Source organism: Hemiscyllium ocellatum, chromosome 22 (assembly GCF_020745735.1).
Source record: "Hemiscyllium ocellatum isolate sHemOce1 chromosome 22, sHemOce1.pat.X.cur, whole genome shotgun sequence".
Lineage (NCBI taxonomy): Eukaryota > Metazoa > Chordata > Chondrichthyes > Orectolobiformes > Hemiscylliidae > Hemiscyllium > Hemiscyllium ocellatum.
In genome coordinates this window covers 35,240,377-35,254,835 of record NC_083422.1, presented here as the reverse complement: position 1 = coordinate 35,254,835, position 14,459 = coordinate 35,240,377, and the positions used below count along the sequence as shown (strand labels likewise).

At 43.7% G+C, this 14,459-nt stretch overlaps 1 protein-coding gene across 6 annotated transcripts in view; it reads right to left on the bottom strand.

Annotated features, from left to right (window-relative positions):
- LOC132826279 (arginyl-tRNA--protein transferase 1) overlaps nt 1-14,459 on the bottom strand; it is a 209,734-nt gene that overhangs the window by 185,647 nt on the left and 9,628 nt on the right. For all 6 annotated transcript variants that reach the window (XM_060842053.1, XM_060842057.1, XM_060842056.1 and 3 more), the window contains exons 2-3: nt 13,159-13,222; nt 842-904 (exon numbers count right to left, since the gene is read on the bottom strand). In XM_060842053.1, the coding sequence (XP_060698036.1) occupies nt 842-904; nt 13,159-13,222 (127 nt within the window). The remainder of the gene's footprint in view (nt 1-841; nt 905-13,158; nt 13,223-14,459) is intronic.

The following is a 14,459-nucleotide window of genomic DNA, read 5'->3' as shown; positions in this document are numbered from 1 at the left end:
ATAATGTTATGCTTTGAGTAGGTTTGAGGGACTGAATGGGAAAGTGAGGACTGCAGATGCTGGAGATCAGAGCTGAAAATGTGTTGCTGGAAAAGCGCAGCAGGTCAGGCAGCATCCAAGGAACAGGAGAATCGACATTTTGGGCATAAGCCTGAAGAAGGGCTTATGCCCGAAACATTGATTCTCCTGTTCCTTGGATGCTGCCTGACCTGCTGCGCTTTTCCAGCAACACATTTTCAGCTTTGAGGGACTGAATGGCCTACTTCTGGCCCCACTTAACATGTTCGAATAGGAACAAATGTCAGTTAGCAAGAACAAGCGTGATAAAAGAAGAGAGTTTGGCTCAGATAATGGCATGGGCAATAAGAATGTGGAAGACTAAGAGTGCAGTTAAATACTCAAAACAAAGATAACAAATGTATGACAGAGTTTCAGCAGCAGAAGCTAGGTCATCAAGCAATGTTATGGAGCTAAAAAGAGATGGCCTCAGTAGTGGTGCAGATATATGTACACTATATAGTTAATTTTGGATCAAAAACAAGATTACAAACAGCTTAGTTCAGGAATCACTGAACTGAAATCACTAGGGTGGTCTCCCCAAAGGCTTTTCCAAAGCCACGTCTCTCTAAGCAGCAGGTAGATAACAGCACACATTAAGCTGATGATTTCATTTTCCAAGAAACCACATGGATAAAAGCCCTTTTCAAATCCAGAAAGTATCCAAACAGTTCCGTATCCTAGTTCACAAATATATATTTCCAATAATGCGGTGCCTTATACACCATATAGAAAAACTAACAAATAGGAAATGCAGATGGCTATGTGTAGACATAATTCTTACCTTATTGTATACTGAGGGCAACATGTTCGATTCATTGTAGGTTTATAAACATACATACCACTCCTGAAATTGATTAAACAATTTAGGTTAGAATACTACACAGTTATAATGTAAACGAATTTCACACATCACCGAACAAAGTAGGTTTCCAGCAGCACACACCAACGGATAGGTGAGTGATCAATTGCTTTGCTTCTGTTCAAGCCAGTTAGGAGAAGCACAATGTCACAATAAATTAATACAAGAATTTTCCTTTTATGCTGAATTCACTTGACTTACTCTCCCTTCACTAGCTGTAGTATTTTTGGAAACTCTATCCAAACAATCTCAAGCTAGCCCAATGGCTCTTTTGCCAGATAGGATGATGTCTGTTTGGATAGTCATCACTCAGTACCATTCAAACTCTTTTCTTTCCTGTGCTTCATGAACACCATAACGTGGAAGATGCTGGTGTTCAACTGAAGTGGACAAAGTCAGAAGTCCCACTATACTAGATTATAGTCCACAGGATTACTTGAAACCACAAGCTTTCGGAGAGCAGCCGCTTGGACTTCATTAACACCATTTCAGTGCTCATCTGCCTTTTGTTCATTCTAAGTTCCAAACATGTTGCTGGAAATGCTACTTTCCCTTTTAAAAGAAAAGGGAATCAATTAGCTCAGTTGACTTGGTGCTGATTTGCAATACATGTGACTTCCTTGACTTTGTATAAGAATATATAGCTTGTAATTATTTTTCTTTGGTAATGTGATGTGGAATTACAATCTAGGGCTCCATAGAATCACAATCAGCTTATCATGGTTTAAATTTTACAGACAAAAATCACTGTAATTAAATAGGATGGAATCCAGTTGTTGCCAAAATTAGCTTGTAAATGAAAACAGTTAAGAATCATAAATGGAGCATCCTATACCTCAATAGTGTATCATAATTTTAGAAACACATAACAAGAACTTGAAAGTTTCAGTACTAAACTTTGAAGGATTGTCAGGAAATAAAAACAGAAAAACATACAACTAATCGTTAATTGATAATGTCATCATGATAAGTTAAACATCCTTGGTCACATGCATTCAATATAAAATAAAGTGAAAAGTGTGTGCTATCACTCATACACAAGCACCATTCACAGAATAAAATGTTTTAAAAGATAACAGAGTCCAACTTTTCCTTCTCCGTTACTACAGCATACTGCCACCAGAGGTCCGCTCTGGGCTACACCAGCCCACATGATGCTACAGAGATTGTCCCATTCTGGGCTACACCATCCTATATCATGCTGTCATCAGGGGCCTACTCTGTGCAAAAGCGAGAGTTTCACTCCAGGTTTCATCACAGGCCGACCAACCATCTCTGCAGCCATGCAACCTCTGAAAACGCCACCATTGCTCTGGAAACCATCGAAGCTGCCTCCTCCACAGAGCTCTCTTTATCAGGTAAGTTTGACGGAAAAACAAAGGGGGTAAGGGGAAAAGAAAAATGTAAATGAGGAGGACAAACCCAAGCACAGATGCCTTAACACTGCCTACTCCATCGCCCCTATCTCGTAGTTGCTTTGTTCAGCAACAGAAAGGGAGCCAGTATTTGGGAGTTTGATTCTTGTACAATCAAAAGCGCCTTATTCAATGTAAACTTCAAAAGGTCAGAACAGGGTTTCTATCTAGTTTCATTATAGGCAACATGTAAAAAGCTACTCAGCATAACAAAAGTTCATATAGACATAAATATCACTATTATTCATGAACATATTTAGAATGAAAGACTAGAAATGAATGCAGCTAAAACAGAGTGCAAATCTGAGGGTTTGGTGAACAAGGGAGTTGAGGGGAGGAAGGTGCTCCTTTTTCCTCGATTTTTCAGCCTCTAGGAGAGTGGCAGTTGAAAAAGTGCAAAGCAACAGAGTGGCAGGAATTCAATTATTTGCACAGAGAGCTGGGGAAGACACTGACTAGTGAGTACCTGCTCAGTTATTCTACCTGTAATAAGTAGTTCTTAAAAAACATTTTGTTATGGCAGGTCCGCTCTACCAAGCAGAATGGACATCCTGCTGTAATTAACACAGTATGTGTACTAGATAAGCATGTCTGTTCGCAGTATCACTCAATGAAGAAGCTTGAGGTCTGGGTTTCAGAACTTAAGCAGCAAAACAAAGAACTAACTACATGGAGAACAATTGGTAATCACTCACCAAAGAGTATGATTGTCCAACTTGGAAATTCTATGTCACCAATCCAGGGTTCTGTGGGTCCTTGCATAGCTGACAAGACCAACCTTTGAGCTGCATTTCCAACTAAACATTTGGCAGGTCATAGAGTCAGAGTCAAAGAGATGTACAGCACGGAAACAGACCTTTCGGTCCAACTCGGCCATGCCAACCAGATATCCCAACCCCAATCTAATCCCATTTGCCAGCAACCGGCCCACATCCCTCCAAACCCTTCCTATTCATATACCCATCCAGATGCCTTTTAAATGTTGCAAGTGTATCAGCCTCCACCACTTCCTCTGGCAGTTCATTCCATACATGTGCTACCTTCTGCGTGTAAAAGTTGCCCCTTATGTCTCTTTTATATATCTTTCCATGCTCACTCTAAACTTATGCCCTCTAGTTCTGGATTCCCCCACTCTAGAGAAAAGACCTTGTCTATTTATCTTATCCATACCCCTCATGATGGGTTTAGATTAGTTCACAGGTCAGCGCAACATAGAGGGCCAAAAGACCTGTTCTGCATTGTATTGTTCTATGTCCAATGATATTATAAACCTCTAAGGTCACACCTCAGCCTCCGACACTCCAGGGAAAACAGTCACAGCCTATTCAACCTTTCCCTGTAGGTCAAATCCTCCAACCCTGGCAACATCCTTGTAAATCGTTTCTGAACCATTTCAAGTTTCATTATATCTTTCCAATATGAGTGGGATCAGAATTGCACACAATAATCTAAAAGCAGCCTCACCAATGTCCTGTAGAGCCGCAACATGACCTCCCAACACCTGTACTCAGTACTCTGACCAATAAAGAAAAGCATACCAAATGACTCCTTCACTAACCTATCTAATTACAATTCCACTTTCAATGAGCTATAAACCTGCACTCCAAGGTCTCTTTGTTCAGCAACACTCCCGAGGACCTTACCATTAAGGTGTATAAATCCTGCTCAGATTTGCTTTCCCAAAATGCAGCACCTCACATTTAATCTAAATTAAACTCCATCTGTCACTCCTCAGCCCAATGGCCCATCTGATCAAGATCCAGTTGTAACCTGAGGTAACCTTCTTCACTGTCCACTACACCTCCAATTTTGGTGTCTTCTGCAAACTTATTAACTTTCCTTTTATGCTCGCACCCAAATCATTTATATAAAAATAGTGAAAAGCAGTGGACCCAGCACCGATCCTTGTGGCACTTCACTAGTCACAGGCCTCCAGTCTGAAAAGCAACTCTCCACCACCACCCTCTGTCTTCTACCTTCGAGCCAGTTCTGTAACCAATTGGCTAGTTCTCCCTGCATCCCATGAGATCTAACCTTGCTAACCAGTGTCCAACTGGGAATCTTGTCAAGCGCCTTATTGAAATCATATAGATCACATTTACCACTCTGTCCTCATCAATCCTCTTTGTTACTGTGTGGTGGAATTGTTCTGGAGATCATTGAAACTCCTTTCTCCGGTTCCTTCCCCTTACTTCCTCTTGCTGACATGTGTTCTCAAAGAATTGTGTCCTTTCATACAGGCGTTTCCTCAAAGCCCATTTCTTCTGAGTAAGGGTTTCCAATGTTGCCTTTCTTGAGGGGAGCCTTCAGGAGTCTTTGAAACACTTCTCCTCTTGTTCGAATGACTTCCTTGAGCTAGGTAAAGATGATTTGCTTTGGTGGTCGCGACTCACAAATATGAAAAATGTGGCCGACCCAGAGGAAGTGGCTTTGGATGATCATGGCTTCAATACTGATTTTGTTAACTGCTTCAAGGATGTTAATGTTAGCATGCCTGTCTTCTCAGCTGATGCGGAGAATCTGTCCCAAACTACATTCATGGTATTTCCAAAGTCTTGAGGTCTGTATGTACTGTGGTCTATGTTATGGAGCCATTCAGAAGATTTACAAGATGACTGCCTTATACACAAGGATCTTGGTGTCAGCACGAATGTCACTAGTCAAAGACTCTCATCCAAAGATGGTGTTCATTGACTGGATGCAATGCTGGAATCTCTGCATTATTGTTAGGCTTAGATAAGAGATAGCTTTCCAGTTAGGGGAAATATTCCACATTTGGGAGGATTTCTCCATTTATCTTAATGAAGGGATGAACCAGATTTTGACCTAGGACAGGTTAGTAAGGGATTTGAGACTTCTTTTAGTTGAGGCTGAGACCAAGACCAATTCTTCTGTATGCTTCCGTGATGGCATTAAGTGAGGCTTGGAGATTCTCTTTCAAAAAGGTTGGAGATGACGTTGTCACCTATACTCAAGTTCCACAAATGATGCTGGTATCATTATCTTTTTGGATTTCAAACAGTTGAAGTTGAAACATTTTCTGTCCATCCTGTAGACAATGTGTACACCACTGCAAAACTTGTTCTTAAGAAGAAGAATGATGACGACAAAAATGGATAAAAGAGTTTTGGATGATGCTACATCTTCGCTTTACCCCTATCTTGACATCAAAAAGGATTCTACCATATTACCACCAGTGGGAACCATCACCAACATCATATCATGGAGGAGACAGAGGATGTTGATGAACGTCACTGGACATTTAGGGGAGTGGTCACACCAAGTTAAGAGTGTACAAACAAACAGAGAAGGAATGTGCAACTACTAGGCTAACAGGACCAGGCAAGAAGTACAGAAATTCAATTTTACTTGTCAATCAGCTTACATGTTGGTTAATGGAGGACGTTAATGGAGTTCCTCAGGGGACTGCAGCCAAAACCAATTCATTGGAACCACAGGAGGAAGAAAAGTGAAAGAGCAATACTAACAGGAGATGCCATTGTCATGGTATTAGTGAGCCTTTTCTACAAGAAATAATGCGACTAGGATTGTGTGTTGCCGCCCCGGTTCCCAGGAACACTGCAATGAGTAATTCACCTTCAAACTCCGCAGACTCTGTCTGCCAACTACAAGAACACTTCAGGGGTGTGATGGAAGACCCCCCACTTGCCTGAATGAGCACAGTCAAGAAGCTTGACATTGTTGTCCGATTCCTACCTCGTCGAAGCAAAACACTCAGACACAGTACAGTTTTACCTCCTTCATCTTTATTCTGGGCCCTGGAGGGAGAGAACACGATCGCCCATGAATACAGGGCCATGAGTTCTCGGTCTTCTCTTGAACAGCAGCTTCTTAATGAATTATATAGTTGTTTACAGGCAGAAGCATCCAGATAAGGCAACATACATATTTAAAGGGTGACCGTTACAATCAGCAAGTGTCAATAGCAAAGATTTAGCCATCTGCTGTTACACAAGGAATGTTCGTAACCTTGTTAACTGGCATCACATAATGAATACTTTCTACCTTGTTAACTGACTTTATATTCTGAATGCTTCTTCATCTTGTTCAATGGCTTTACATAATGCATGCTTTTCCATCTTGTTAACCCAATACCCTTGCCAGCAGCACTCCATTGTTTACTGCCAGTTCTTATCTGATCTGAGACATGCTAGTTGAACCTTTTGTTTCCCAAAAACTCACAACTTAATCTCTTTCCCTACCTGCTCTTCCCTATACACTTTCTCAACACCACTAAGGACAAAGCATCCCACTTGATCAGCACCACATCCACTCCCTCCTCCACCACCAAATGCTCAGTTGCAACAGTGTGTACTATCTACAAGATGCACTACAACAATTTGACAAAGATCCTAGGACTGCACCTTCCAAACCCACAACAACTTCGAGAAAGCCAACAGCAGCAGATACATGGGAACACTAGTATCCGCTCGTTCCCCTCTAAGCCACTCACACATCCTATCTTAGAAACAAAACACCACTCCTTCACTGTCGTTGGGTCAGATTCCTGGAATTCCATTCTTAGCAATATTGTGGGTCTACCTACCGCACATGGACTGCAGCAGTCCAAGGCAGCAGCTCACCACCACCTTCTCACAGGAAAATAGGGATGGCCAGTAAGTGCTGGTCAGCCAGTGATGCCTATGTCCCATAAGAGAACAAAAAAAAGTTGAAGAGACACAGATTAATTACTGGAAGTCAATACAGATGGTTACGGGAAAGTCACATTTAACAAATTTGATTTATTTTAAAACGGGGAGATAACCAGGAGTATTATTGAGGGCAATGCATTTGATGTGGTCTACATGAACTTCACAAGGTTTTTGATGAAGTCTTGCATGGCACACTGGTCAAGAAAATAAGACTCTATGGGATCAAAGGAAAAATGACATATTGGATCCAAGAATAGCTGAGAGACAAGAAGTAGAAATCTTTTAGCAAAGACACAAAATACATGTGCGGGGAGATTATGTGGAAACTGTATAAAACACAAGTTTTCGGGGGCCTGTGCCCCGCAACCTGAGCCGCCTCCGGAATTTTATTTTTGTTTCCTTTCAGGGGGTGAAAAGGCGGGCACTGTATCGACTGCTACTGCACACCATCCACCTCCTCTCCCTCATCCACCGTCCAGACACGTCTTGGCGTGCCCATTTGCCACCGGGCGGTGGGGATCACCAGTGGAGGGCTCTCTACGTGGGAGGCCTCCCCCTTTCTCTCGGAGATCTGGGGTGGAGGGTGCTGCATGCTCCAGCCCAACTGCTTGTTCTGTGGCGCTGTGGAGTCCGTGGACCACGTGTATATTGGGCGTGGGCGTTTGCATCCCTTTTTGATTTTCTGAAAAACCTCCTCCTCTGCTTTTGGTTGCACTTCAGTCCCACGCTCCTGATCTTCGGGCACCCGGTAAGGAGGAGGGAGGGCAGGTCTGAAGACCTCCTCGTGGGTCTGCTCCTGGGCCTGGCCAAACTGACCATAAACAGGTCCAGGCAGCGGGCCATGGAGGGGGTCGTGAGGGCTGACTGCCTGCCCCTCTTCCGCGGTTATGTTAGGGCCCGGGTGTCCTTGGAGAAGGAGCACGCGGTGTCCACCAACACCCTGGAGTTGTTCAGGGAGAGGTGGGCGCCGCAGGGAGTGGAGTGCACCATTTCCCCCTCCAACTCTATTTTGATTTAGTCCCTGCCCTCCCCTTCACTGTTTGATCACACAGCATTGCCCTTTGATGTGAAGGGCACTGCTTGTCACTGGCCACCCGGGTGTTTTCCTATCTTCCTGGTGGTGGAAATTGAATAAAGATTTGTGCACAAAAAAAAAGAAAATGAAAAAACAAAAAAAAAGTAAAACACAAGTTTTTTGATCAGAGTGGTGCTGGAAAAGCACAGCAGGTCAGGCAGCGTCCGAGGAGCAGGAAAATCGACGTTTCGGGCAAAAGCTCTTCATTAGGAATAGAACAGGAAGCCTCCAGGGTGGAGAGATAAACTGGGGGTGGGGGAAGGTAGCAAAGATTACAAAAGGTGAATGGGGGTGGGGATGGATGTGATAGGTCAAGGAGGAGGGTGGGGGAGGTAGCAGAAATATTGGCGGATGATATGGTTAATGTGAAGGTTGGCAGGGTGGAAAGGGAGGACCGGAGGGTTCTGTGCTTGTTATGGTTGGATGGGTGGATTTGAGGGCGGAGGTGCGGGATGTGGATGAGATGCGTTGGAGGGCATCTTCAACCACGTGAGAAGGAAAATTGCAATCTCTAATGAAAGAAGCCAACTGGTGTGTTCTGTGGTGGACTGATCCTCCTGGGAGCAGAAACGCCTGAGACAGAGGAATTGGGAATACGGGATGGCATTTTTGCAGGAGTTGGAGTGGGAAGAGGTGTCAACCAGGTAGCTATGGGAGTTGGTGGGTTTGTGAAAAATGTCATTAATGGAGATGGAGAGATCCAGGAAGGGGAGAGAGGTGTCAGAGATGGTCCAGGTGCACTTAAGGTCGGGGTGGAATGTGTTGGTGAAACTGATGAACTGCTCAACCTCATCAACATGAGATGGCGCCGATGCAGTCATCAATGTACCGGAGAAAGAGGTGGAGAGTGGTGCTGGTGTAACTACAGAAGATGGACTGTTCTACGAAGCCGACAAAGAGACAGGCACAGCTGGGGGCCAGGGTGCCCATGGCTACCCCTTTGATCTGGAGGAAGTGGGAGGATTCGAAGGAGAAATTGTTACAGGTGAGGACCAGTGCAGCCAAACAAAAGAGTGTGTCAGTGGAAGGGTACTGTTGGGGACGTCAGGAGAGGAAGAAACGGAGGGCTTGGAGACCCTGGTCATGGCGGATGGAGGTGTAGAGGGATTGGATGGCCATGGTGAAGATGAGGCATTAGGAGCCGGGGAAACAGAAGTCTTGGAGGAGGTGAAGGGCGTGGGTGGTGTCTCGAACGTATGTGGGGAGTTGCTGGACGAGGGGGGAATAGGACAGTATAGAGGTAGGTGGAGAAGAGTTGGTGGGGCAGGAACAGCTGAGACAATGGGTCGGCTGGGGTGGTCAGGCTTGTGGATCTTGGGAAGGAGGGCAGTGCAGGGCTCCCGGACTATGAGGTTAGAACCTGTGGGTGGGAGATCTCCTGAGGTGATGAGGTTCTGTATGGTCTGGGAGATGATGGTTTGGTGATGGGGGATGGGGTCATGGTCGAGGGGGCGGTAGGAGGAGGTGTCTTCGAGTTGTTGTCTGGCTTCAGCCCTGTAGAGGTCAGTGCACCAAACTACCACTGCACTCCCTTTATCTGCTGGTTTGATGATGAGGTTGGGATTGGAGCAGAGGGAGTGGAGGGCTGCGTGTTGTGAGGGTGAAATGTTGGAGTGGGGGAAGGGGATAGACAGTTTGAGGTGGTTAATGTCTCGGCAGGAGTTGGAAATGAAGAGGTCGAGGGTGGGTAATAGGCCAGCGCAGGGTGTCCAGGTGGGTGGAATGTGTCGGAGGCGAGTGAAGGGGCCCTCAGAAGATAGCGGGAGTCCTGACCGTAAAAGTAAGCTCAGAGGTGGACGCAGCGGAAGAAGTGTTTGACGTCACAATGCGTATTAAGTTCATTGATGCGTGGATGGAGGGATATAAAGGTATAAAACACAAGTTAGGCCTGAACTGGAGTACTGCATGCCTTTCTGGTCACCACATTATAGGAAGGATGTGATTGCACTAGAGAGGGTGCAGAGGAGAATTACCATGATGCTTTCTGGGCTGGACGGTCTGAGCCATGAGGAAAGATTGCATGGGCTCCGGCTGTTTTCCTTGGAGGAGCGAAGGCTGAGAGGGGACCTGATAGAGCCATATAAAATTGAAGGCCATTGATAGATTGGATAGCAAGGCACTTTTCCATTAGAAGATGGATCAACAGCCAGATTTAAGCTAAGAAGTAGATATCTATGAGGAGAGTCAAGGAGAATCTTTTTCCAATCAGAGGTTGGGGGGAGGGTGTGGAGAGAGAATCTGGAACTCTGTCTAAAAGGGTGCTTCAGTCATAATATTTTAGTAGTGTTTAGATATTCATTTGCATTTTCATAGAATCCTGGACTAAGACCTGAAAACATGATCAGCGTGGTTATCTTTCTTGACTAGTGCAAACTCAATGAGCAGAATGGCTTCGTCCTGTGCTGTAAACACCTCGGAGTCTAATGAGTCTTTATCATAAGATGATTTGCTACCGTAGGGTAGCAAAGTCTAGCTTCAACTGTACAGGACCTTAGTTAGGTTGCAGTCGGCATTTCTATACCAAAATGAATATACTTGGCACAAACAGGGTGCAATGAAGTTTCACCAAACTTGTTCCTGGAATGATGGGACTATCATATGAAGAGAGACTGAGGAAAATGGACATGTATTCTTTGACTTTTTAACAAATGAAAGCTGATCTCACTGATGCCTTGACAATACCTAAACCATAAACTGGGTAGATGCAGGCAAGATGTTGCCTTGGTTTGGGAGTCTAGAACCAGGGAATACAAAACAACAAGGATGCCACCTAAGACCAACATAAGGAGAAATCTTTTTACTTAATGGGCAGAATAGCCTACCTCTGTTGTTATGTTCCTAATCAAGACAGAAAGGGATACATTGGCCTTCATAAGAAGGGGACTTGAATATGATTAAGAAATGTCTTGCTGCAGTTGTACCATAAGAGTGGAAGTAAGGCCATTCGGCCCATCGAGTTCACTCCGCCATTCAATTATGGCTGATGGGCATTTCAAGTCCACTTACCCGCATTCTTCCCGGTGAGCCTTGGTGAGATCTTACCTGGCCTGTGGTCTCCTTATGTAAGAAGGGAAATACTTTGGTGACAATGCAATAGTAGTTCTTTAGATTAATTCCTGGGGTAGCAAGATTGTCTTCGATATTATATTGAGGTGACTGGATCTGTATTTTGTTGAGTTTTGAAGAATGAGGAGGTGACCTCATTGAAACTTACAAGATGGTATAATAGGCTAATAGAGGCAACATGTTTCCCCTGGTTACTGGAGTCTAAAACTTGGTTACATAATCTCAGGATAAGGAGAAGGCTATTCAAAACTGAGATAAGGAAGAATTTCTTCACTTCACGATTGACAATCGGTGGAAATGTGTATTCCAAGGGCTGAAAGCTCAATCATTGAGCATGTTCAAGACAGAAACATATAGATTTCTGGAGAATACTATCAAATATTATGGAATCAGATAGTACAGAAAAGGCCTTTTGGCCCAGAGTTGGCACCAACAAAAACTAAGATCTACACTAGTCCCAGTCTCCAGCACCTGGCTCACAGCCTTAAATGTTCTGAGACAATTCAAGTGTTTATCCACATAATTTTGTTTTAAAAGGTTCAGAGTTTTCACTTCTCAACTACCTTCCCAGGCAATGCATTCCAGATTCCCACTATTCTCCGGTGAAAATGGTTTCCCGAATCTAATTTAAATGTTCAGCCTTTTACCTTAAAAGGTATGCTCCCTTCAACTATCCACCCTGTCCATGTCCCTTACACATTTCAAATCAGGTGTGCTCTCAGCTCTTAAAACAAACACATCCAGATCTTATCCAGCCTCTTTTTTCAGAAAAACTGCTCCGCCCCATCATCCTGGCAAACCTGCTCTGCAACTTTAACATTGCAATCATATCCTTTCTCTGGTGTGGTGACCAGAACACTCAGCTGTGGCCTAACCAAAGCTTTGTAGAGCAGATAATGATAGTGAGTGTGGAATGTGGCATTGAGATAGATGATCAGCTGTGAATTAATTGAATGGGAGCATAGACTTGATGGGCTGAACACCTACACCTACATACATTCCGATGATGGCCCAATGGTACTGTTATGAAATGGCAGATGGTGGGATTAAGAGTCTAATTATGAACATGAAACCATTACCGATTGTCAGAAAAACCCATCTTGTTAACTAACATCTTTTAGGGAAGGAAATCTGCCATCCTTATCCAGTCTGGCCTATGGGACTCCAGACCCACAGTAAATGGTTGACTCTCAACTGCCCTGTGGCCTGACCAGCAATACCCACATCTCGTGAATGAAAAGAAAAAAAATAAGTTGGGTCAGCAATGGCAGTCTTGCCTCAGAATTACACAGTTTATGCATTCAATCTGTACTCCAAAAATATGGCCACATAATTCATTCAAATGTATCCGTGGGAATTGAGACAACACTGTGCCACTTGAGGCCTGATCTGAACTCTCAAGTAAACAAAAGATTCCATGGCATTGTTCAAAACAAAAAGACATGCAATTATATATAACATATTTCCCTCATCGAATGTCACCAAAACAGATTATTTGATCATTTGCTCTGTTATTGTTTATAGAATCAACACAATCATAGAGGCCCTATAGTGTGGAAGCAGGCTTTTCGGCCCATTGAGTCCATACCAAACCTCCAAAGAGCACCCCACTCTATCCATGTAACTCTGCATTTCCCATGGTTAATCCACTTAGCTTGCACATTCTTGAACACTATGGGCAATTTAGCATGGCCAATTCACCTAGCCTGAACATTTTGGATGATGGGAGGAAACCGGACCACCCAGAGCAAACCCATGCAGACAGGGAGAGAACACGCAAACTCCACACAGTCAATCACCGGAGGCTGCAGTCGAACCTGGGGACCTAGCGCTGGAACTTGTTATATGTAAACTGCTGCTATGACCTAACAACAATTCAAAAGTATCTCAATGGTTCAAGTCATTTTCAGATTCCTGAAGAAGTTCAAGATCAATCTAATGAAAATACAAATTTTTCAATACTAAATCACAAGACATTAATATACAATATAATTCAAGTTTGGTACTTGCCTCCTCCACCCTCGGTCAATTAGATCTTCATAGTCCTGGACTGACATGGCATGAGCCCACATGCCTATAATATAAAAGCATTGAAAAAGTTTTAATAACAAAATAACAAATAGTCACAAATTTAAGGAACCTCAGCAATGCTAATTTGTCATAGTTATGAAGAAGTCACAACATAAACACAAGCTGTCAGTTTTTTTTAAAACCTTGCTGAACTGACAATTTAAACAAAATTCTCATTTCATACTTGCCCTGCACAACTCATCGGGTGGTTACTTTCTGCCTCTCACTTTCTGCCAAAAGAACATATCAGCGCTTGTTTTAATCGTGCTCTACAGAGCTATGCTGGACAGTTTACATTTGTGCTGCATCAAGAAAGCCAGAAAATCAAAACTATATTGCACAAACTGCAAGCAAGCCAACAGATTTAAACAGGTTATGTGACAGGAATAGATGGGTACATGTGGAGGAGATTTATGAAGATGTTGCAAATACATTCACTATCAGAATAGCACCACTATTGTAATGGGGGGGGGGGGGGGGTTACTGAATCTATATTTGACCCCTTCAAATAAGACAACCTTCTGACATGTAGGTTATTTACCAGTTATGGGAGACCGATTCAAAATCATCAGAAAAACTCTAGAGGGAGGGTAAGAAATCTTTTCACTCAAAGTTTTCAGGATCTAGAATAGCGGGCGGCACGGTGGCACAGTGGTTAGCACTGCTGCCTCACAGCGCCTGAAGACCCGGGTTCAATTCCCGACTCAGGCGACTGACTGTGTGGAGTTTGCACGTTCTCCCCGTGTCTGCGTGGGTTTCCTCCGGGTGCTCCGGTTTCCTCCCACAGTCCAAAGATGTGCGGGTCAGGTGAATTGGCCATGCTAAATTGCCCGTAGTGTTAGGTAAGGGGTAATGTAGGGGTATGGGTGGGTTTCGCTTCGGCGGGTCGGTGTGGACTTGTTGGGCCGAAGGGCCTGTTTCCACACTGTAAGTCTAATCTAATCTAATCAATATGACCAAATAACATGGTTGAAGTCGATTCCATGAACAAATTTGCATAGCATTGAACAGATATTAAAGGATGAGGACATAAAGAAAAAGACATGATGCTGAAAACAAATGCTTTTTCAAAGACCCAGAAAAGGTAATGCAGCCAAATGATCTCTTTTGTGATGCAAGTTTCTAGGATTTTTTTCAGTATAATAACTGATTCTTAAATCAATACTGCAACTCTCTTCCTTCTCTAATTTTCCTGATCAAGGTCTCAATCTTCACTTTCTTCGATGCAAGTCTCTGTTGTT